Source organism: Dasypus novemcinctus, chromosome 8 (assembly GCF_030445035.2).
Source record: "Dasypus novemcinctus isolate mDasNov1 chromosome 8, mDasNov1.1.hap2, whole genome shotgun sequence".
NCBI lineage: Eukaryota > Metazoa > Chordata > Mammalia > Cingulata > Dasypodidae > Dasypus > Dasypus novemcinctus.
In genome coordinates this window covers 2,090,504-2,113,275 of record NC_080680.1, presented here as the reverse complement: position 1 = coordinate 2,113,275, position 22,772 = coordinate 2,090,504, and the positions used below count along the sequence as shown (strand labels likewise).

The 22,772-nt window shown below is 43.1% G+C and overlaps 1 protein-coding gene across 2 annotated transcripts in view; it reads right to left on the bottom strand.

The window, feature by feature from the left end:
* LOC101418024 (contactin-associated protein-like 3) overlaps positions 1 to 22,772 on the bottom strand; it is a 216,109-nt gene that overhangs the window by 121,209 nt on the left and 72,128 nt on the right. For both annotated transcript variants that reach the window (XM_058301400.2, XM_071216563.1), the window contains exon 4: positions 6,980 to 7,127. In XM_058301400.2, coding sequence (XP_058157383.1) covers positions 6,980 to 7,127 — 148 coding nt within the window. The remainder of the gene's footprint in view (positions 1 to 6,979; positions 7,128 to 22,772) is intronic.

Sequence of the window (22,772 nt, the reverse complement as noted above, 5' to 3'; positions counted from 1 at the left end):
GAACTGCTCCTTCTCTATACCTGAAATGACCTATATCACTCTGCAACAGGGGTCACCAAATCCAGCCTCCAGCCTGGTTTTGTACACCCCTTGAGTTCACTTTTAAAGAGTGCTTGCAAAGCAAACAAAAGCAAAGAACAGGAAGCAGAGAATGTACATGGTGTGCAAAGCCTAAAATATTTACTAAGTGGTTTTTTACAGGAAAAGTTTGCCATCTCCAGTTCTGTAGCATTATATTCACTAACGGTTAGTGCGTTTTGTTGAAGATTGCGTGGAGGTGTCTGTGTTAAGAGCCAGCTCACAATCAGGCAATATGCCAGCCTACTTTGGCATAAAAATTGAAAACTCTGTTTTGGTTTAGGGCTTTGCAAATGTCATTGACACTCATATTGTTATCATTCAATACATTCCACATATGCCTATTTTTGGAGTATGTACTTTATAAGCTAAAGATTATTTTGTTATTTCAATTTCTGGCTAGATAATTTTTTGTATAATAGAAAAGATTTGTTTTGAAAGATACAGTCTTCCATAGCTTCAAGTTCTGCTTTGTCAAGGATATTCATTATAGAGTTACATGCTGTTATTAAAAGACTGTTTTTTCTATCTGCTCCCTTCTTGACCTAAGTTCCATTCATTCTACAGGTGCAGGTCCATTCAGATAATAGTGTGGTAGCACCTACAGCTGCCACACGCTGTGCTAGACGCTGGAATAAAACAGTGAACAAGGCAGACAGGTCCTCACCCTCACCGAGCTGGCAAGCGGCCCTGTGCTTTCCAACTTTTACTATCATGAAAAAATATATTCTACAGGGAACACCCTGAATTCTTACTGTGGGTTACCAAGAAAACTAGAGCAATAAGGAAACAGCTTAACAGCTCAGAATAGAAAAATAGGAGAAAGGTGGGCCCTCCTTTGGTGGAAGTGTGCTAAAGCAAAAACGCAAAGACTCAAGGGAATTAAGAAACCACGTCAACCGTATATTACCCTTCATAGAACATTTTAAAGTATGCATCCGAAAGTACTAATCAAACAGGAACAAATCTATAGAATGCCATTTACTCACAAATATTTATAAATCACCCTGAAGATTTGAAAGCAAATCAGTAAGTCAGTGTGATGGTTAATTTCAGACGTCAACTTGGTTAGGTTGTTTGGACATACAAGCACTGGCCTGACTATTACTGTGAGGGTATTTTATAGATGGACTTAACCCTATAATCAGTTGATTCCACTGCAGCTCATTGCATCCACAATCAACAAAGGAGACTGCCCCCAGCAATGGGGAGGGGGTCCCCTCATTCTGTCACTTGGAGGTCTTAGAACCAAAACTGAGCATTTCAGAAGTAAAAAGGAAGACTTCCTGCCACTCTTTCAGTCAGTCTGCTTTCCTGAACATTCAACTTCCACCTTCACTGTCGTTTCCAACTGGTGGCTTGCCCTAAGAATTGGGACTTGTCAATCCCCACTGCCCTGTGAGCTAACTCCTATAATAAATCTCATTTATCCTGTCAGCTCTGTTTCTCTGGAGAACACTGACTTATATACGTCAGTAAATTAAAAAATAGCAGTTAAAAAAAATTCACACTAAATACTAAACCACAATAGATAAAAAAGGTAAACAGAAACATCAAATTTGGGGATAGGGAGCATTTAGCCCTCAGTAAGTCAGCAAGCACTGGCTCCCCAGGAGTGCTGATGGAGGAATGATTGCACATGGTCACACCTGAAGGCAGTCTACTCACTAGGCGGCGCCGCTCCTGGTGCTGGAGCTAATCTGGAGTGGCCTGCAGGAGCAAACCTCCCAGTCTTTGTGTTCATTGAGAATTCTACGATGAACTTGTTCTCTTCTGCACACTAAAGTAAGTTCTTGGTTATTTGACTGCTGTAAGAGCAACTAAATTTTTTGTATAGCTATAATTAATGAAATAAGCCACTCTAATATTCGTTTGGATGAAAACGTCAAAATAACAAAATAAATTTCTACTTAGTAACTTTTATAAGATGCATTCACGAAAAGTGTCTTGGTACATAAGTTAACTATTTAAATCTGTGGAATAGAAAATGATGGATTGCAATAGGAATCAGTCGTTTCCCCAATTTTAAGAACCTACTTCCAAAAAGAGTTGGTTGAAATGTGATACTCAGTTGAATTTTTCCAATTTTGTGTGATTTTTGTTTATAACCAGAAGTTTTATTAATTGAGGTTATATTTTGGTGACTGAATTACTAACAATGGCATTAGAGTAAACTTCTCATACATTAGTCCATTAGAGAAAGGAATCTGTTTTACCAGCAGTGAGACTAAATTTGTGCTGATATATTTCTACCTTCTTGCTCTAGTTCCACAAATTGCCATTCGTAACAGTGATTATAACAACACAGTGCAGTAGTTCAGCAAAAGAACTATAGAGTCTGAATCCTGGTTCTGCTGTGTGGAAAACTTATTTTCTCTGTGCCTTGGTTTCCTCTTCTGTAAAAGGATGACTGATGCCTCAATTCTGGACTTCTCCCAACCTCAAAACCATGAGTTGAAAAATTCCCACGGCCTAAGCAACCCATATGACGGTATTTGTCTAAGCAGCTGGGAAACTAAAACATTCATCTTACCCAGTATGGTGCCATGCACGAGGTAAAAGTAGAACTGAGTTAATGCTGTTTGTAATCTAGTTTACCTGCTTTCTATTTTTCCATAACTAGAACAGATAACACAGTCAGCATCCTCTCATAGGGCTAAAACCCACTATTAATTTTCCTCAGACTCTTATATATCCATAATTATCACAAAGTTGCTGCTTCCACTTTTTGTCGACTGTCTTATATTCCAATCACTGCATTTCTAGACTGAAATCTACTAAGAGTATGACCCCACTACAAAGAGCAGGAGGTCCTGTGTATGGCCTCTTCTCTCAATATTCTTTTTAAATGTTTCAAAATATACATTCTTAATTATTGTAAAATATTAATAGCAGCATTATAAACATTGATGCATGCTGAGGCTGTTAAGTAAAGCCTATTTGCTTTCCATTGTAACTGTCAACATTTAAAAAAAGACAAAAACGTAATATTGCAAATCAGATAATTACTTGTTTTGTTCCACTCTCATCCTCCCTCCTTACTCCTCTTATTCTCAATGCCTGACCTGAAACAAGACAGTATATGCCAAATTGAGAACTGGTAAACCCCTCATGGGGCTCACTATTGCCACCTGTTTATTCCACATTCTTAATAATTCATTCACTTCTTTCTATCCTTATTCCTCTCAGCCGTCCCTTCCTCCCTCCACTTTTCCCTTACCTTATTCATATGAAACAATCAACACACTAATAAAAGTACAATACCATAGAGGTAATAGTACAATACAATATAATGGGAACAGTACAAGTTGCCATGGAAACACGAGAATAACACCTAAAATGAACATGGAAAATCAAGGAAGATGTCAGGCAAGAAGGGACAGAAGAGTTCCAAAAGATGAGCAAGAATCTAGTTAAAGAAATGAAGAGTGAATGTGGGGAGTGTCTGGGGGTCTATCACTTTAGAGATTTGTGATGAGGATATCGCTTTGAAATTGATCAGACCATGTGCAAATGGCTTGGGAAACTCATGAAAGTGGATGAGAACCCAAAGGGAAAGCTCTTTCAGAGTAAATTACAAGGTGTGGAACTTAGCAGACTTCAGTCTAGAAATACACCAATGGAATATAAGAAAATCAACAAAAAGTGGAAGTAATGAATCTGCAGTAATTATGGGTATATAAAAATCTGAGGGAAAATTAATAATGGGTTTTAGCCCAGTGAGAGGTTGCTGATCAGGTTAGCTAAGGGAATGCAGACACTGAATGTGTGGAACTGCCCTAGAGGGGAAGGAAAGCATGAGACTACTGTGCAGAGAGGAATGACTCAGAGGGCAGCTCCCGTCACCAAATACACTCTCGCCCCCAGTCTAGAAATGGGAGAAGGGCTTCTGAGTTACAGAAAATGTATAGGTGAGGCCTGGAAACCATGAACTTGAACAATGTTTAAAGGAATAATGAATACATCACTGCTAGCAGTGTGTAAATCTGAAACTGCATCTATGAGACATATGTCAAGACACGTAATTTGGACATTATTATCAATGCAAACAGGGCAGTGAAAAAGAAAATAAATAACAACCATTTTTTGCAATAAACCATATCAGATTAAATTATTATCAATGATAAAACTGCAACATGCTTTGCTTGAACAATTATTCTTATTAATAATAAAATAAAAATAATATATAGCTACCCAATTAGAGGACAGACTTTGCATTACTTTTTTAAGTGGTGATATATTATGGGTCTGCATTTTTTGTGCCAGGAGCCCCTTGTGCCCAACAGCCTGTGTTTGCTAAGTCAGGGGAGCCAGGAGGTCCCATGACAGTTCCACAGCCCACGGTTTCTTAGGGAATCAGTCACACAGCTTTGATCTTCCTGTTACCAACTGCAAGCCCAAGGAGCAGGAATAATATCTCCTCATGAAGAAACATCAAGCTAATGGCAAATCCCCATCAAAGAGCATGTTCTACTTTGAAGTCAGTAAACCTGACGTTGTTTCCAGAGTAATGGGTGAAGGAGAAACTAATTTCATGGGATCAAAAAGAAACTCTAAATATCAGATGTGTTAGTCATTGCAGCAGAGAGCATATTTATAAATACAAAAGAAGGCAGAGGGAAAGAAATGACCAATGGACAGAAGGGCAAAGTGTTGATGGTAAAGCAACACCACTCAAGTTAAGTATTTGATGGAAATATAAACAATGGAAAGCAGAGACAGGGTTAGGGAACTGAATCAAAGTGGAACAGATCTGATATGTCATCAGAAAGGGGTCATTAAGCCAAGGCTGAAAGGATCTTTTAATTTGGGATGGACTTGCCTGGATGAGCCTCATCTTTAGAAATCACCCAATGTATGTAGGATTACCTATGCAGAAATGATATAATTATACCTCCATCCCTGAACCAACAGAACCCCAACGTTCCTGCCTTCATGCTTTGTGTATGCTGTGCCCCCGCAAAAGCTCCTACCTGAGCACCCATGGCCTTCATGCTGAAATCATACTGTTGAAAAGATTCTACATCAACCCAATGGACTGGTCTCACTACTCTCCACGTCCTATATTCTTATTTTACACTGATGACTTTTCATAACGTTTTGGTAAAGAAAATGAATAACTTTAGAATCACCCACCAGACCTAATATCTAACCCATTTCCATGCAAATACCAAGTGTCCAATAAAATCTTCCTTGATGACTGGGGGAATAAAGAAATGAATGCATGAGTAGTAGAGCAGTTAAGAGAATCAAACTTGGGAAAAAGACAGATGCATTTTTAAATCCCAGATCTCATACTTAATGATCGGGTGACCTTGGCCAACATCTTAACTTCTCTAAATTTCAGTTTATTCCTCCTTTGAAGCAATGTAGTTACTAAATAATCTATTAATGTGGTTGGTAAGAGAGTTGAATGCCAAAATGTCTGTAGATAATAGCATCTGGCACATTAAATTCTCCAAATATGGTAGATATCTCTACTGTTCTACAAGTTGAATGCTTTGATGCGGTACCGAATAAGTCAAAGGTATAACAAGCTACCCTGACAAAACAGCAAGCCTCATAAGATGCTCCATCCATCTTATCCTTTGGGCTATACTCCAGTTTTCATAAGAGTATTTTTAAAGTAATATTTCCTTCTCATGTTAGTTTAAGAAATTGCGATATATTCTGGATCTTCAAAATGGCAATCATACAATTAATTCCTCCCATATATTTCACTGCATGCTTTTATGTCAGTGCTTATGGTTCACACATTAGCTGTAAGTTTAGCTTCTTTTGTCATCAGCTAAGAAGGGAATAGATGCTGAAATATAAATTATGATGTGGTTAAAAGGTGAAGCTTTAGGGTGTTACTGGAATGAAAAATAATAAAAAATAGTACTTTCCAACTCAAACAATGAACTCAAACGTAAACTATGGACTAGAGCTAACAGTACAATTATAACAAGATTCTTTCATCAATTGTAAGAAAGGTACCACACTAATGCAAGATGTTCGTAACAGAAGAGTATTATGGGAACCCTATTTTCTTCAATATATATCTTTTAAAAGCAAAGAAAAGAGGGAAGATAGTAAACCCACAGGATGTTTCCAAATGAAGAGCAAATGGAAGTTACAGCACCTGGAAAACAGAAATGTCCACACTGAGGCAAACAGAGTAAAGTGGAGGGGTGGTCCGTCAGCAGCACGGCACATCTGCTCCCAGCCCTCAGTCGGACTCTCCACACTGAGTGTGGCCACCCCGGTGTCAGAAAATGGGATCATTCACCAATGTAAACCACTGTTGTTAACATGAATTTCATTTATTTTATTAAATGCCTCCTGTAAAGCAAATACTTTGCTAAACTCTAGGAATCTAGAGCTAAATAAGGCCCACGTTCTCCTCTAAAGACAAAAAAGGCATTCTGTAAAAAGCAGTTCTCCTTCCATTCCTTTTTTAATTTATCTTTTTTAAAGATACATAGATCACACAAAATGTTACATTAAAAAAAATAAGAGATTCCCATATACCCCTCTCACCACACCCCCCACTCCTCCCCCATCAACCACCTCTTTCATAGTGTGGTACATTCATTGCATTTGATGAGTATAGTTTGGAGCACTGCTACACAGCATAGATTATACACTTTACACTTTCTCCCACTCCATTCAGTGGGTTATGGAACGATATATATTGCCCAGCATCTGTCCCTGCAATATCATTCAAGACAACTCCAAGTCTCAAAAATGCCCCCAAATCACACCTCTTTTTCCCTCTCCCTGCCTTCAGCAACCTCCATGGCCACTATCTCCACATCAGTGATATAATTTCTGACCCACAGCCATTTAAAAGACTTTGCAGTTTTGCTTTGACAGCATCCCATGCCAGCATTCATTTCAGGGGGGGAGCAGCACTTACTATATGCGCATCCATACACCTCAATTCTCATTCCAATCCTGCCCTTGGGGTTCCAGGCTACTGGGAGAAAGCGCAGGAACCTGGCTTCGATGGGAGGCTGGAGCCTGCAGTGCACCACGCTGTCTGCATTGGTGTTTCCTGAGAAACCCTGGAGAACACAGAGAAGGAGATGAAGGTAGCTATAGAATACCGCCTTCACATCAGCACCTGTCATGTCAGTGACCAATGACTTGTTTGTTAATAAGCAAAAGGCTGCCCTCTTGAAGGAAGCTCTGCTGATGTTTAATAAGATAGGAGAACCTCTTCTCGGTCCCTGGGTTGGTCATTTCCAGTGTAAAGTTCACTGGCACCATTAAACCTGCTATAAACATGGTGCACCCCATAAAGCTTGCTTTGAGAAAGTTGTTCACTCCCTAAGTGCTTTCCTTAATCTCAAAGTAGTCAAGACACAACACTGAGGGCAGTCAAGTGCAATGGTAACTTGTAAAGGAATTAGAGAGCTAGAAGGGACCTGGGAAATATTCTAGTCCAAAATCCTCAGTTAATCAAGGCAAATTCCAAGGTGAGTTGGGTGAAAAGATTCTCTGGTTAGGATAACTATCATATAGCATGGTCAGGATCGGATCCCTGGACTTTGAATTTCAATTCCAATGTTCTTTCCTCATTATCAAGTGGTCCCACTTCATCAACATTTAAGGGGAACCTGAGTGGAAACACAGACATTACTTGCATCACCTGATGAGGTCTTGACTGGGACATTTTCACAGCCTCAGAACTGTAAGGTTATCAGATAATAAACTCCCATTGCTTAAGCCAAACTATTTCATGATATCTGCGTTAAACAGTCTAGAAAATGAAAATAGGCCCCTCTAGTATGTCATCCTTCAGAAATTTACTGTCAACTACCTTACTTCTATAGATTTTTGGAACCCAAAGTCAAAAAATAAAATGTAGTGCTATTTGGGGGGTTTCACCTTCAAGTTTTGTGCACTTTGTGCACTTTGATTACACCATAGTTTAATTATCCAGAAAGCCAAAGATAGGGCATCCTCCATTTAGCAGAAATAAATAAAATGAGGGAATACATTATATATATATACACACACACACACACACAAAGACTTCTTTCTTATGCTTATTTGCACCAGAATGTCATACTTACTGACATGCAGTTAATTTAAAAGGCCAGGTGTAAGACAGGAGCTAGGGTATTTAGTTTAATCAAGAATGATAGCTGCCTGATAATTCAGATTTTTGAAACTCTGGGCCAGACTTACTACTCAACCAAACCAAATTAGTAGTCAAACACATGACTACTTGTGAGTTTTCCATGGTATAAATAAATAAATGGAACTAAGAATACAGAAAACTCAAATTCTATGCTAGTTCATGCCTCCACTCTATAATACTTCTTGGCTAGTGAATGAAATTATCAACGTAGACACACTCAATCATTTCTCTCTTGTCCAATGAGTGTATAATCTTTCACCGATATCAAGATCTTTTTGCAAGCATTAGCAATTGTTACAGCAATATCAGGTAAGCCTTTTCCACTGCCTCCATGCTCAGAGGGGAAGTTAAGAATGCCTACCTACAATGTTGTAACTGGACACCACCAGCTGATATGGGCAAAGAAGCCATCTCCCAGCTCTACCACTTCCCAGAACTGTGAGTACTGCTGCAGGATGCAGTTTCTTCATCTATAACACTGATTCGGAAATCTAACTTGAAAGGAGGGAGTAGCAATTGAGTGAGGTAATCATGAAGCAACTGACTCCAGGTAAGCACTCCCCAGGAGGGGCAGCTGAGGCTGTAGCTGGCTCTGGTTATTGCCATCGCTGTTGGCAGAAAAGGTCATCATCTGACTCTGAATCCTGCTTTCTACATTCCTTCTTAGGTTCAATATCAAAGTACCTAGCAAAACAGGACAGGAGCATCCACTCCTACACTCCCTGTATGTCCAAATTATAATTCCTCTTCAGGAAGAAAGTCCATATTTATTTGAATGCACCTGATGCAAATTTCAAATCTCAGTATAAGAAATATGAAATTATTTCCTAACAGGATGCTTAAACAAAATTTTTTGTTTTCTTTAAAGATTATTTATTTCTGAAGTGCTGTTTTTTGAATACAAACGCTGGAGAATGTATGTCTGACTGGTGTGATTACAAAACCACATAGCAAAAGAAAATTCTATTTTTAGTAGAATTAAAACAGATTACTACTTAAGAAGTATTTCAAATGAGAATAACCTATTTCAACAGAGTATGAATATAGGAGATTAAGACCACACTCATTACAATTTCTGAGATCTGCACTCAAAACATTCATTAATATGGCTTTAGGTATATCCAAAGACTTGGAATCTATGTATATGTATAAATGATGCAGAAAGTAAATAAGTTTATGCAGAAGGGATCTGTACTAGTATGTCACTCTCACACATTTGTGGCTTTTTACTGAAATGACCTTATTTTTTTTTACTAAAATAATGTTTATACTAATAAAATGTATTAACTATTATTTGGCTTATATAATTTTTCTTTTGTGTTTGCAGAACAGAACACAAATGCATTGACTGAGCTTTTACCAACTATTCAGTTTCAGGAACAAAAGCCCACACTTCCCTTCTTCTAACAAGTCAGAAAATGAGGATTTCATAGGCACATGAGGAAACACCATCTATGAAAATACACAGCCATCAGCGATTCCTCATCAGCTCAAGTCTAGGTTCAGAGGTTTCAAAAGTGGACAGTAGGCCTCTTCAGCGTGGACCTGCACGATCCTGTTCTGCAGTCCACAGCCATTTGAGCAAGTCCTTCTCCGTATCTTGTCAGGTGTGTGACCTCAGGGAAGTTACCATCTGCATGTGTAGAGGAGGAACCATAACAACTTACATCCTTGATGAGCTAGTGTAAAGAATTGCACATGTTTATAGCATTCCTGTTAGCTCTGATGGATTTAGAAAGCAAGCCACCACCTCTCCAATGACAGCTTGAACCGATTCAGTGTGACGAGACTTCCATCTTCAACGTACACCATCACAATTGTGTGTTGTCAACAGATGACACATGCAATTTTTTATTCCTTATTTTCTGGATTATTTCACAGATATTAGCCTGAAGTTCAGGGGGGGAATTCATTTTAGTATGATAGATCATCCCATGTTTTATCATAAGTTGGGATATAAGAGTATCAGGAATGCTGCTATATCTATATTACTCATAAATAAACAAAAAAGAGGATTTATCTCATACATCAGACTGCTAAAAAAGCGAGACAGCAGAATCGATTATTTAAACCTAACCTTGTGACTGACCTATAGGCTCCAGAAAGTCTATTCAGATGAGCAAAGTCAACTTTATAGCTATTTGGCAAATCACAAAGTATGATTTGAAGTATACCAACAAGGTCAGTCTTTCTCAAAACATCCCTTTCACTCCTCCCCTGTGGGTCTGAGGTATCGGGATGTCGATTATTGTGGACCCCTGGGCTTTTCAATCTAAAGAGTTCTCCTTTTAAAATGTAGCTATCTTTATGCAGCATCCTTTTAAGTTAGGATCTCTCATTCATTTATTTATCCAAAAATATTTAAGCACAATTATGAGCAGGTGCAACATGGACGGTTAGCAAGGCAGATGTGGGCGTTTCCTTGGAAAGCTTACATTTAGACTTATTTATTCCTACCTCACAGCAACTGACAAAGATTGGGTTGGGAGGAGCTAATCTCTGAGGAGGTAACAGGGAAATTACAAATGCTTTCTTCGAACACTTTACAATTTTCCTTGGTCTGGTGGTATGGAAAGACCACCAGAAGAAGTGGTTGTTACAGGAGTATTTCTAAGATAGTGTTATGGTCTTACAGTTTTTCACTTTTATTGTATAACTGTCTCGGTTTGGAGCACATTCCAGAGAAAAATCTTAAACTGGCTCTCAAGTAAAGCAATAACTACGTACTACAGAGTGATCAAGCAGCTATTTTAATGATTTATAATTGCACCACTAACCTATGAGCTGCTTCACACTTCCCAAGTCGAGCTTTTCAGGAGTTAGGCAAATTCACAAATGGGGGCAATATCTCTTATATTTCTGTCCTGGGTTATTTTTCTTAAACATTTTTATAGCAGCTTAAATTGTGACTCTAAGTGAACACACTTTGCTCTATTTTTCATTTTAAATACCCACTTCAAATACAGCACAATTATTGAAACCTAGAACTCTCTTTCTCTTGCTTCCGAGAGGCTGTTTGACTCTGAGTCCCCTATATGTTGACAAGGACACAAGCGTGTTTTGGGGGGAATGTGTCTTAGACCCCACCTGAGTACATCGTGAAAGTACTAATACTTGAATTTTTTGATTCAACACCGGTTTCTCAAAGATCCACTGCATCCGGGTGGGAATCAGCCCCCAGAGCTGCTGGGCAGGGTCTGTGTTCTCAGTGCTGACCTTCCTCTCTCCCACCCCCCACCTCTGGCCCTCTCTGGCTTCTAAGCTGGACCCATCAGGTGACCCTGGGAGCCACATGAGCTGCCAACAGGGTTTGTTTTTTGTTTTTATTTAATTTCTATTCATTTATTTAGAGTGAGGTTGAGCGTCTCTCCAAATGCTTAAGTGGTAGTTGTATTTTGCTGTGATTTGTTTTTTATATCTTTTTTTTAAAGATACAGGGTTTTATTACCAGGCCTGGAGAGCAACGGGGAAGACCCAGAGCTGTGTGGCTGCTCAGGGCTCCTGTCCTCTGTCCCCGCAGGCAGGATGCAGACCCAGGGATGGCCCCTCAGTGGGGCTGTCAGGAGGTGGCGAGCGCTGCCCATACAGGAATACAAGGTGGGGTGCCAAGAGCCCCTACTCGTGGAAGCTTATCACGGCCCACATTTGATGGACTTTTAAGCTTAGTGAGGAAAATAACATTTTTAAGTTGGGAGATCTCATTCAGATTTCCTGACCTGCACCCCTTCCAACTGTGTGTAAATCTCTCCTAATCTCCTTGAACTTCCCTATTTTCTATCATTGCCCCATGTACCCAGGAAAGGGAAGATGTACTAAAGTTTTACATGCGATGCACAGCTACGGATAAATTTCACGGCCAACGAATTGTGCAGTGAGGCAAGGTAGAAAGAAAACAGTGAAAGAAGGAACAAAAAAAGAAAGGAGAGCTGTTATTTTCTTTTAGGCTATGATACATGCACTGAGAAGTCTGAAAGCAGCTGGAGATTTCACATGAGCCTTCCGCGAGCTGGGGCCATGGAAACCACAGCAATATGTGGAGTGTTTCAATGACAGATCACCACTAACTAAGAGAAAGCCACTTTCCTCTTGCTGATTTTCAGAGAAATCGTGATTCTATGTGTATTTTACAATTGTACTGAGTCATAGAATAAAATCTTGTTTCTCTCACTCTGTGGAAGGAAAATAAGGCTGAGAATGAGAATGAAGAATGAAGGTGGTATTGGCAGAAAATGGATATTTTAGTTCCAAATATATGCAGTATGGGGAAACAAGATGATGTCCTTGAAGGTTTTCCTTGTTCCTAGATAAGCTGGTAGAGAACCTGCTTCCTGGTCCTCTGCTCACACTAGCTCTGTTTCTCTCAAGTCCTCTTTCTCCATACTTGATGCTCATTCCCACCAGCCCTGGGTGATGAGATGCGAAATCCTAATGTGTGAAATGCACTAGGAAAAGGGACTTAAGCTGTGACTAATTTAGGCAGAAGGAACCACATCTTTCCCATATTTTTTTAAAAATTACTGAATAGCTTTTGAAAACATGAATTAAGAGTTTTCAGGCATATTCAGTAATGTGCAAATGAATGTAATGCACAAATGAATTCCTTGAAAACACATTTTTTTGCTAAGTGAATGTGATATACCTTCAATAACTATGGTATATTTTATGCCAGGGCAATCAGACTTCCCACTATTATCTTTTTATGTCTATGGAAAGAGTTCCCTTGACCTTTCCTCAATATTTACTCAAGTGTGATTTTTTTTTAGGTCTCATTTTACTAAGCTAAATGAACCCCAAAACATGGCACAGCATAGTATCAGCAACTCAGGAGTCATCAATGTCAAATGCCAACCTGCTCAACAGTGTATCACAATGCTCTTAGAAGTTCTACGAAGAATGGTTTTGCAAATCAAAATTAAAAATTATTCTGAAAAATTAGAGTAGTTATCTGTGCCTTTAAACATCACTCTAGTGAACTGGTCTCAGCAATTAATGCCGAATAGGTATATAACATCACACTCCCCTGCCCCCAAAGATTAAAGTACAACTATTTCTCCTAGGAAAATTGTCTTATAAGAGGGCAGCTTGCTTGCATCTGGAAATGCAGTAAGCCCTGTATTTCATGCAAAGCATGAACTGAAAATCGACTCTAGTGAAAGACCGCCCTGGACTTAGAGACTAGGGGAGGAAGATTTTGCCCTCAGGTGCTTTGCAGGGTAACGGATGCAGGCAGGTGAGCAAGCACAAGGCGGCACTCATGCCGCAATGGGATCTCCTCTGAAAGGCACACGAGGACGGCGATGCTAAGTCATGAGGATTGCAAGAATGTGGTGTGTTCATCAAATGATAGGCGGCTGTGGCCGGATCTCACTGCAGTTTAGGGAACAGGATGGTGAGGCAAGAAAGTGAGTTTGGAGAGCTGGGTTGGAGCCATCTCATAAAACACCTTGAATATCAAAGCCAGGAGCTAAGACTGCATTTCTCGGGCTTTCAGGATGGAGGGACAGCACCCATTTGTTCTGTGTGAGGACTCTAGCACGGGCTTGAAAGGCACCAAAGGTGAGCGGGTTGCAGGGAGATTTCTCTAGGAAATGGAACGAGTCTTTAACGGTGCTAAAGCTGCAAGTTCATTTTTCTCCTGAGGTGGAATCAGGTGGGCTTTTGGTTTACGTTGTTTTGTCTTGTTTCCTTGTCGTCTAAACAGCTACAGTTAAATCAAATGCATGGTCGATTTCCCACAATAGTAACTACCCTTCACACAGGTGGGCGTGCAAGTAAGTTCTGAATTAGATGTGATTCAGATGTGAAGGAAGGAGAGAGAAAGCCCTGAACAGTCTAGACTGAATCCTGAGACCCCTTTGGAACTGATGTCCAGTCATCACAGGCCACCTGGATCTCTGTCCAACAGAATGGGGTCAGAGCGGGAGGAGTGCCTTCCCTCCTCATGAGGGGGGCTGCGCCTCCCACACATGTGTCCTGGGAAGAGGCATGGGCAAGCGGTCGAGCGGCTGCTGGGGGCAGGTGCCACCTTCAGCCCTAACGACTCACCCCTGGGGTTCCCCAGTGGTCTCCACACTGGCACTTCAGAGGGCCACTGGTCTGTGAGGATGTCGCCCCACAGAAACGGGGCATTTGAAGGAGCCATGAGGTGGTGTCACTCAGCTTTGGCTAAGTGTCAACTTCCAGCTGACCCTCAACTCAGAGTCTGGTAGAAAATGACAAGTGTGAGTCATTAAATAAGGGCCATAGAGGGAAGACATGTCTAGGTTTGGAAGGAAAGGAGTTGGGGAATTTGCAGAACCAATGACAGGGACGCAGGAGATGACAGGGCCTGGGGGGGGTGGGCAATCAGAAGATTTTAGATGAAGTCACTAAAGGGGAGTGAGTTCCATGTCAATTCCTAACAGTGATACTAGTTTTCTAAGGTGCACGCTCTGGTGTACATACCTCACGTCGAGCAGGGAGGCCACCGTAGAGACAGACATGCTTCTAGGTCACTTCTCATCACTTCTGAGCATATGCGGGCCTGGTCACTGGTAACCGGGAGCTTCATCAGGACCATTTAATCTTACGGCTCGCTGCCTTCTGCGAGACCAACGCTGCTTGTGTTTGAGGAGAATTATCTCCAGTTATACACAGCCAATTGGCTCTTTGTGTAAAGCAATAGTAACTATGTGTAATTCAAAAGCTCTCTTTGGACATCTTCACAGGACAAGTTTGCAGAATAAAAACCCTTTTCCTTCAGCAGTGACTAGAATCTAGTCACACTTTTGTGGTGATTTCAAAAATATGAAAAAAGGCGGAGAAAAATTGCAGATGGCTAAACTATACCCATAAGCACATTTTGAAATAAAACATATATTGCAAAACACATTTTTTAAATGAAGGCTTGTTTTCATTAGTGTGGAAAGTGCCAATGAGTCCGAAACCCAAAGAGTTTCCTCCATATTCAGTTCCCTGAGGTAATGGGTCCCATCTATCCATGCCTGGGTGTCATTTTCCCAGATCCTCAGAGAGGCCCTGCCCCTGATCTCCATAAAACTCATTTGCCCTTGCATCTTACAGGGCATGGCACATGCTGCATAATTCTATTTCCCACCAGATATTTGAAGAAGGGTCTCTATACAAAAGAATATATTCATCAAGTTCACACAGTGAGATCCTCAAAATATCCATCATTGTTTCTAGAAATTACTAGTACCAATGCCTTTGTTTGTCTTAACTCAATGGCCTTTGAATCATTAATCCAAACAAAGAGCTGAAAGACAGAAAATCACACACCCAAAATCCAGGGCAGGGAAAAGCCGAGGATGCCCACTCCCATGTTGATTCGGTTGCTTATATTTACCCGCTAAGATTAGCCAGTTCTGACCCAAACTGCTTCCCAGTGAAAAAAGTCGGTGAATCAGAAGCAGACAGGGAAACAGACTTGGCCCAGTGGTTAGGGCATCCGTCTACCACATGGGAGGTCTGTGGTTCAAACCCCGGGCCTCCTTGACCCATGTGGAGCTGGCCCATGTGCACTGCTGATGTGCGCAAGGAGTGCCTCGCCACGCAGGGGTGTCCCCCGCGTAAGGGACCCCCACGCACAAGGAGTGCACCCATAAGGAGAGCGGCCCAGAGTGAAAGAAAAGTGCAGCCTGCCAGGAATGGCACCACCCACACTTCCCGTGCCGCTGACGACAACAGAAGCAGACAAAGAAACAAGACGCAGCAAAAAGACACAGAGAACAGACAACAGACAACCGGGGGTGGGAGGGGATTTAAATAAATAAATAAATCTTTTTTAAAAAGCAGACAATAGAAAGTTTCTAGGAGATTGACTACAATGGATTGAATTGTGTTCCCCCAAAAGACATGTTCAGGTCCCCAACCCAGCCCCGGGAATGTGAAGTTATTTGTAAACAGGATCTCTGAAGACTTTAGTCGTTAAGAGGAGGCCAAACTGGATTAGCATGTGCCCTAATGAAAGATGGCTTGTGTCCCCATAAGGAGAGGAGATTTGACTAAAGAGAGAGAGGCAGAGAAAGAGACATGGCCTGAGATTGAGTTTTCCTGCCCAGAGCCAAGGAGCGCAATGGATCGCCAGCCAGCCATTGCAGACTTCTCGCCTTGAAGAGAAAGCACCCTCCATCCTCCTCCCCCTCCATCCCCCCTCCCTTTCCCTCCCCCTCTTCCTCCCTCTGCCCCCCCCCCCCAAGTGTGGCTCCTCCACGGCACCCCCTGCTCCTCCAGCTGTCTTCATGGCCCTCCGTCTGGGCTGGCCACCTGCCCCTTCCCCTCCCCCGTCCCTCCCAGGTGTGGCTCCTCCCCTCCCCTCCCCCTTCCCCCCCAGGTGTGGCTCCTCCCCTCCCCTCCCCCCAGGTGTGGCTCCTCCCCTCCCCTCCCCCTTCCCCCCCAGGTGTGGCTCCTCCCCTCCCCCCAGGTGTGGCTCCTCCCCTCCCCATCCCCCCAGGCGTGGCTCCTCCCCTCCCCCACCCCCCAGGCGTGGCTCCTCCCCTCCCCCGTCCCCCCCCCCAGGCGTGGCTTCTCCCTTCCCCCACCCCCCCAGGCGTGGCTCCTCCCCGGCGCCCCCTGCTCCTCCCGCCGCCTCCGCGCTCCCCTCCGCTCCCCTCCGGCTGCTTCTCGAGAACCCAGCCCCTGGGGCCTGGCTACTTACAGACGAAGACGCTGAGGACTGGAGAGCAGGCGGCTTCCCGCGGCCTGAGCCTCAGGGGAGAAGGCCCGCCCCGGCGCTCACCCCTGAGGAGCAGCTGACGTGCAGAAACCGCGGCTGACAGGCGCCCGGAAGTTGACGCCGTTGGGCCGGAAGTGGAGCCCCCGCCCCCACTCATTTCGGAGGAGCTGCCGGGCCAAGCAGGGCCGCGTCCCCTCGGGCCTTCGCCTGGGCGCGCTCCCTCCTGCCTGCTCCCAGCCCTGGGAGAGCAGCCGAGCCTGGGCCCCACCCGACGCCCCCGGGGGCAGAATCCAGGCGCCAGGCGGGCTGGGCCTGTTTCCAGGTGGACCCGAGCAAGGGGGCAGGCCCCTGAGAAGAGTGGAGAGCAGCAGAACCAGCCACCCCGAGCGCCCCAGGCCCGCCAGCAGCGCCCCGGGCCTCTCCTTTCTGCCACCCGTGGGCGCCACCCCACATCCTAAACGCAGCCCTGCAGGTGCCCCGGTCCTTGCCCCTAACTTGCCAAGAGCTCCGCCATCTTCCCAACGCCCCTCTCCCCACTTTCCTCCACTTCTTTTCTTCTGTGTGCTCTGGAAATCTATTTCATTACATGTAATAATAACTTAAAAATAATAACGAAAAGGAAATAAAAAATGATTGCCTCCATTTTACCTTAGAATATTTCAGTAGACTGTAGAAACTGGGAGTGTGGCCCCTGGACTTGGGGACCCCAGATTTCTACAATATGCCCCACCACTACTGCGAAACTATGATCTTCAGTTTCTTCATCTGTACAAGGAAGACTCTTCTGGGGAAAGATTAAATGATGTGATGCCTTTCACTTTCTCAGCTTCCGCTGACCTTGAGCACTCCCTAAGCCCTGTAAACGTTGGAGAACGTTCCTTTCCTTTCTCTCTTAAAGGTTCTGACAGCATCCTTGTCGCAAGGTCCTTCCACCAGGGCAGTTATTATGGACCTTGGCTGAGCACTGGAATGACCTGTGCGGCTTTAGAGGTCCTGAGGCCTGAATCTCATCCTCAAGGTTCCGATTCAATTCGTTCAGTGCGGATGTTCTCACCAGGAAACCTCCGTATTTTCAGGACTTCTATATGTACTGAATCAGCAATTCTGGGGCTGGGACCAGCAATTTGCGTTTTCATAAGCCCTCTGGGTGATTCTGTTGCACATAAAATTTGGGAAACACCAGTCCGGGGCACAGGCATCTGTCAGGGACTGAACCGAGTGCCCCACAAAAGCCATGCTCCAGTCTTAGTCCACCCAGCTGCAGGGGAGAAGCCCTGTGTAACCAGGATCTTTGGAAAGGCTACTCTGAGTTAGGAAGGGGCCAAACGAAGAGAGGGCAGGCTCCTCAGACACAGGGCCGATGTCACCAGGAACAGAGGACATTGCACCTGGGGGCAGAAGACAGAGGCAAAGGCCATCAGAGGAGCGGACAGCAAGGGAGAGAGACGGCTGCGCAGGGCACGGCCTGAACTGCAGGCTCTGGGACAAAGCAAGCCCTGCCAATACTTTTTCTTCTTCCCTGTCTTCTGTGGTGCCTGTTGTCAGAAAAATGCTCCTAAAGCTTGGAACATAACTATCTCTAATAGAGCTGTCCCATCATAAACTAAAAAGACTGCATCTTCCTCACTGGCAAGCATATCACATTTTCTAAGTCTAGGTTCCTTGTTCAACCACTGTCCATCACCTAAAAACAAAAAAAATTACCAAAGCTTTAGCTTATGTTCTGATATTTTAAGAATCTCTATATTCAGTCCAAAATGATATCTTTAAATAGAGTAAATTGCTAAGAGGACATAATCACTGTACAAAGTTATCAAATGTTCTTTTTAAACGAGCATTATATTTATCTTTGAAAGACAGGAAACCTTTAGATAGCAAGCAATTTTCATAAAGAGAAATTTGCTGTGGATGATTTCTAGGGTTTTCTGGTATGACACTCATGTATTGAAGCATATTAGCAGCTTATCTCTGTATACAAAACATGATGTTGCTGTTGATATAGGATATGATGGATTGCTACAGTTTTGCAGAGTCATACTTTGTATCTTTGTAAAATAATCATAATTCAAAAATCCAGTGACTCTTTTTGCATATGCCTGAAAGTGTGATGGCATGTTTACATTAAAGGAAGAGTGAATATTAAATATATTTAACACATGTAAAAAATTCAAGTTTGTGATATATGTATCTTGGTATCTTCCCTTTCTCAATATTTTAAAACATGGGTACACTTGGGTATTTATGCTGATTCCCCAAAGCTAAAAAAAAAAAAAGGTTAAATGTTATAAAAAATGCAAATGTCTGTCCAGCAGAGGAATTCAGGTAACTTATTAAAAAAATTTCTTCAAACGCTCCCAATTCCACTCTCCCCCTATTGTAACCCACCCTTGTAATCTGCTTTCTCTACATATTTGCTATTTCTAGCCATCTCTTATAAGTTTTATCATACAATTTTTGTCCTTACGTGCCTTGCTTATTTCACTGAACATGTTTTCAAGGGTCTTCCATGTTGTAGCATGTCTCATAAATTCATTCCTTTTTGTGATCAAGAAATATGCCATTGTGTTTATGCACCATAGTTTGTTTATCCATTCATTTGTTGATGGACACTTGGGTTAGTTCCAGCTTTTGGCTATTGTGAATAATGTTGCTATAAACATTGGTGTACAAGTTCCTGTTTGAGACCCTGTTTTAATTGCATTTGGGTAAATACCTAAAAGTGGAATTGCTAGGTCATATGGTAATTGTATTTTTAACTTTTTGAGAAACTGCCCTATTACTTTCCACAGTGGCTGCTCCATGTCACAGTGCACTAGAGTTCCAATTTCTCCACATCCTCTCCAACCCCATCATTATTTTCCATTTTTTAGATACTAGTCATCCTTGTGGGTTTGAAGTAGTTTCTCACTGTGCTTCTGATTTGCATCTCCCTAATGGCCAAGAGGTTGAGCAACTTCTCATTTGTTTATTGGCCATTTGTATATCTTCTTTGGAGAAATACCTATGCAAGCCCTTTGCCCATCTTCTAACTGGGATGTTTGCCTCTGTGTTGCATTGTAAAAGTTCTTTCTATAGCCTGGATATTAGGACCTTGTGAGTGAGCTGCAGGTGCCACTCTTTAAAGACGGCGCCGAGCCTCACAGTAAACAACCATAAGCCACTCCTGTTTCTTCCCTGGGCCTCAGCAACAAGATCCTATGAGCCAACCAGCCTCACTGAACTAGCATAACCAATCAGGTACTTGCACGCCGCCTAACTTCCCCTTAGATGCCCATAAAAGCTGTTGCATTTCCTCAATAAACCAGACCTGCACCACTAGCCTGCGTCTCCAGAGTGGTCACTGTGTGTGCTTCTTTGCTCTGCCATCCTTATCCGTCCGGCTGAGGGGGTCTGCCAGCCAGACCCCGTTGATGACAGCTGGCGCCCAACGTGGGGCCTCCAGCTTCCGGACGATCTCACAGCGAGTCATCGAGTACGACTCTTGTTGCAGTCAGTAAGTGACCCTCAGTATGGGGAATCTTTCCTCGTCTGAGAAGGACCCTCAAGCCAGTGCACTGAGCACCCTTTTAGCGAGCAGATGCATCAAAATATCTGAAAGGGAACTCTATCAGTATTGGGATCTTGTTGTACATTTTAATCCATGGCTTTCTACCACCGCAATTTGGGATCCTGCCACATGGGCAAAGCTGCTTAAGCGCGTTCACTCAGCCGAAGTCCATGAGGGTAAGACCTTTCCCCTTGGTCTTATTCCTGCCCTTTTAGCTGTCCATGCCTTTCTTACTGGCGCCCCTCTAGAAGAACCTTCCCCTATTCCCCTCGAAGATCTAGCCTCTTCTTCTCCCTGTACTCCTGCCCCACCATATGAACCTCCTCATCTTGAACCTCTATATCCTCCGCTTGTTAATCCTGCTTCCAATACCGATTCCCCCTCTTCTCCATCTCCTGCCGCTCCCCTTTACAGTCTCCCCTCTCCTTGGCCGATCGTTCCCATGAGAAACAGCTCAGCCTTTCCTCTTTGAAACCACCAGTTTCTCCTTCTACTCCTGCTGATGCATCTTCCCACCAAAGCCCTGCTTCCTCCTTTGAGGAAGAAAAGGAACTTATCTCATTGGAGCCGGACAGGCCACCACCTTGTGACCTCTGTCCATTTCTCTCTAGGCCTAAACCTAATCCGCCTAATCTGCCCACATCTGCCATTTTTTCCTCTACTTCCCCTTTCCCCATGCACTCCACCCCTCCTCCTCTAGCTTCCCCTTTTCCCCTGACCACTCCCATTCATCCTCCTTATCCACTGGTGCATGCCTTCCCTGTAAATTTTGCCCCTTCAGATGCTGCCCCCTATAACAGTTATCCATGGGATCATAAAACTATATCTAATCTCCACAAAGCCATCCAAGAGGATGGCCTTAAGAGCCCCTATGCACAGATGTTACTAGATAATCTCTCCCTTGAACATAATTGTGCTGCCGATTGGAAGAATCTTGCCCGTGCTATTTTAACTCCTGGGGATTATGTTACTTGGAAAGCACTCTATTATGATGAGGCTAAGATAGTTGGTGTCTGTAATCTCACCAACAACCTTACCACAATCCCCCCTGATGCCTTGAAAGGAGAAGGGCAATGGACCCTCCCCACAATCCAAGCCACATGTCCTGCCCCATATTTTGATCAGTGTCTGACCATAGCCAAATCTGCTTTTCACAAACTCAATCCACAGGGTAAACCCGTATGCCTTGCCAAACTCTTATTACAGAGTCCTAATGAACTTTTCTCTGACTTTTATGGTCAAGTCAAAGAAGCAGTAGATAGAAAAGTTTCCCATGCCGCTGCAGCAGACGCTCTCTTAAAAGATCTCCTTTGGGAAGGCGCAAACACTGAGTGTCAACAAACAATTAGACCCATTCACAATAAATCCCCTGATGATTGGGTCCTTGCTTGTAGAGATATTGGCTCTACCTCCGCATCTGCTGTAGCAGCTGCCACCAACTCTGCAACAATCCTCGCCGCGGCCTTAGCTGATCAGTTGAGCCTCCAAACACAAAATAGAACTTGTTACCGGTGCCATAGGACTGGTCACTTCACCAGGGACTGTCCAAAATCCAAAATATCTAGACCATCAAACACTCCTCCATCAATTTGTCCTAGATGCCATAAGGACTTGCATTGGAAAAGAGATTGTCATTCAAAAACCTATTTTCAGGGCAATCCTCTTCCGCCTTTAAACGAGGTCAGGGGCACCTCTCAGCCCCGCAAGTAAGAGAGGAACCTTCACCTACCATATTTTGGACAATTCCCATTATGCAAGGAAAAGCTTTCCTCACCCTTACTGTTCAAGGAAAGCCCATTACAGGACAAATCGACATGGGTGCAGATTTGTCATTTCTTAGCCCATCTGACACTGACCCTTCCTGGCAGCTTGAACTAGGCCCTGTGGTCCAAGGTGTAGGGGGATTAAGACCCTCACATCAACTTGTGGATCCCCTCACGTGGACCGACCCAGACGGCAGGACAGGAACGTTCCATCCCCTTGTCTTGTCAAGTATCACACAAATTCTGTGGGGACGCATTGTTCTTCCAAAGTTAGGAGCTGTCCTTTCTACATCCTCTCAGGAGCACCCCCAAGCAAAAAGGCCACTGGTCTTCCACCATTATTCACCATCAGTAAACATGCACCTATCAAACTTATTTGGAAAACTCGAGAGCCGATATGTTCAGACCAGTGGCTGCTGCCTCAAACTAAATTAGAACCATTGGAAGTCCTTGTGCAAGAACAATTAAATTTACAGCATATTGAACCCTCCACCAGTCCTCATAACTCACCTGTCTTTGTAATTCAAAAAAAATCTGGCAAATGGAGGCTATTACATGACCTTAGAAACATTAATGCTC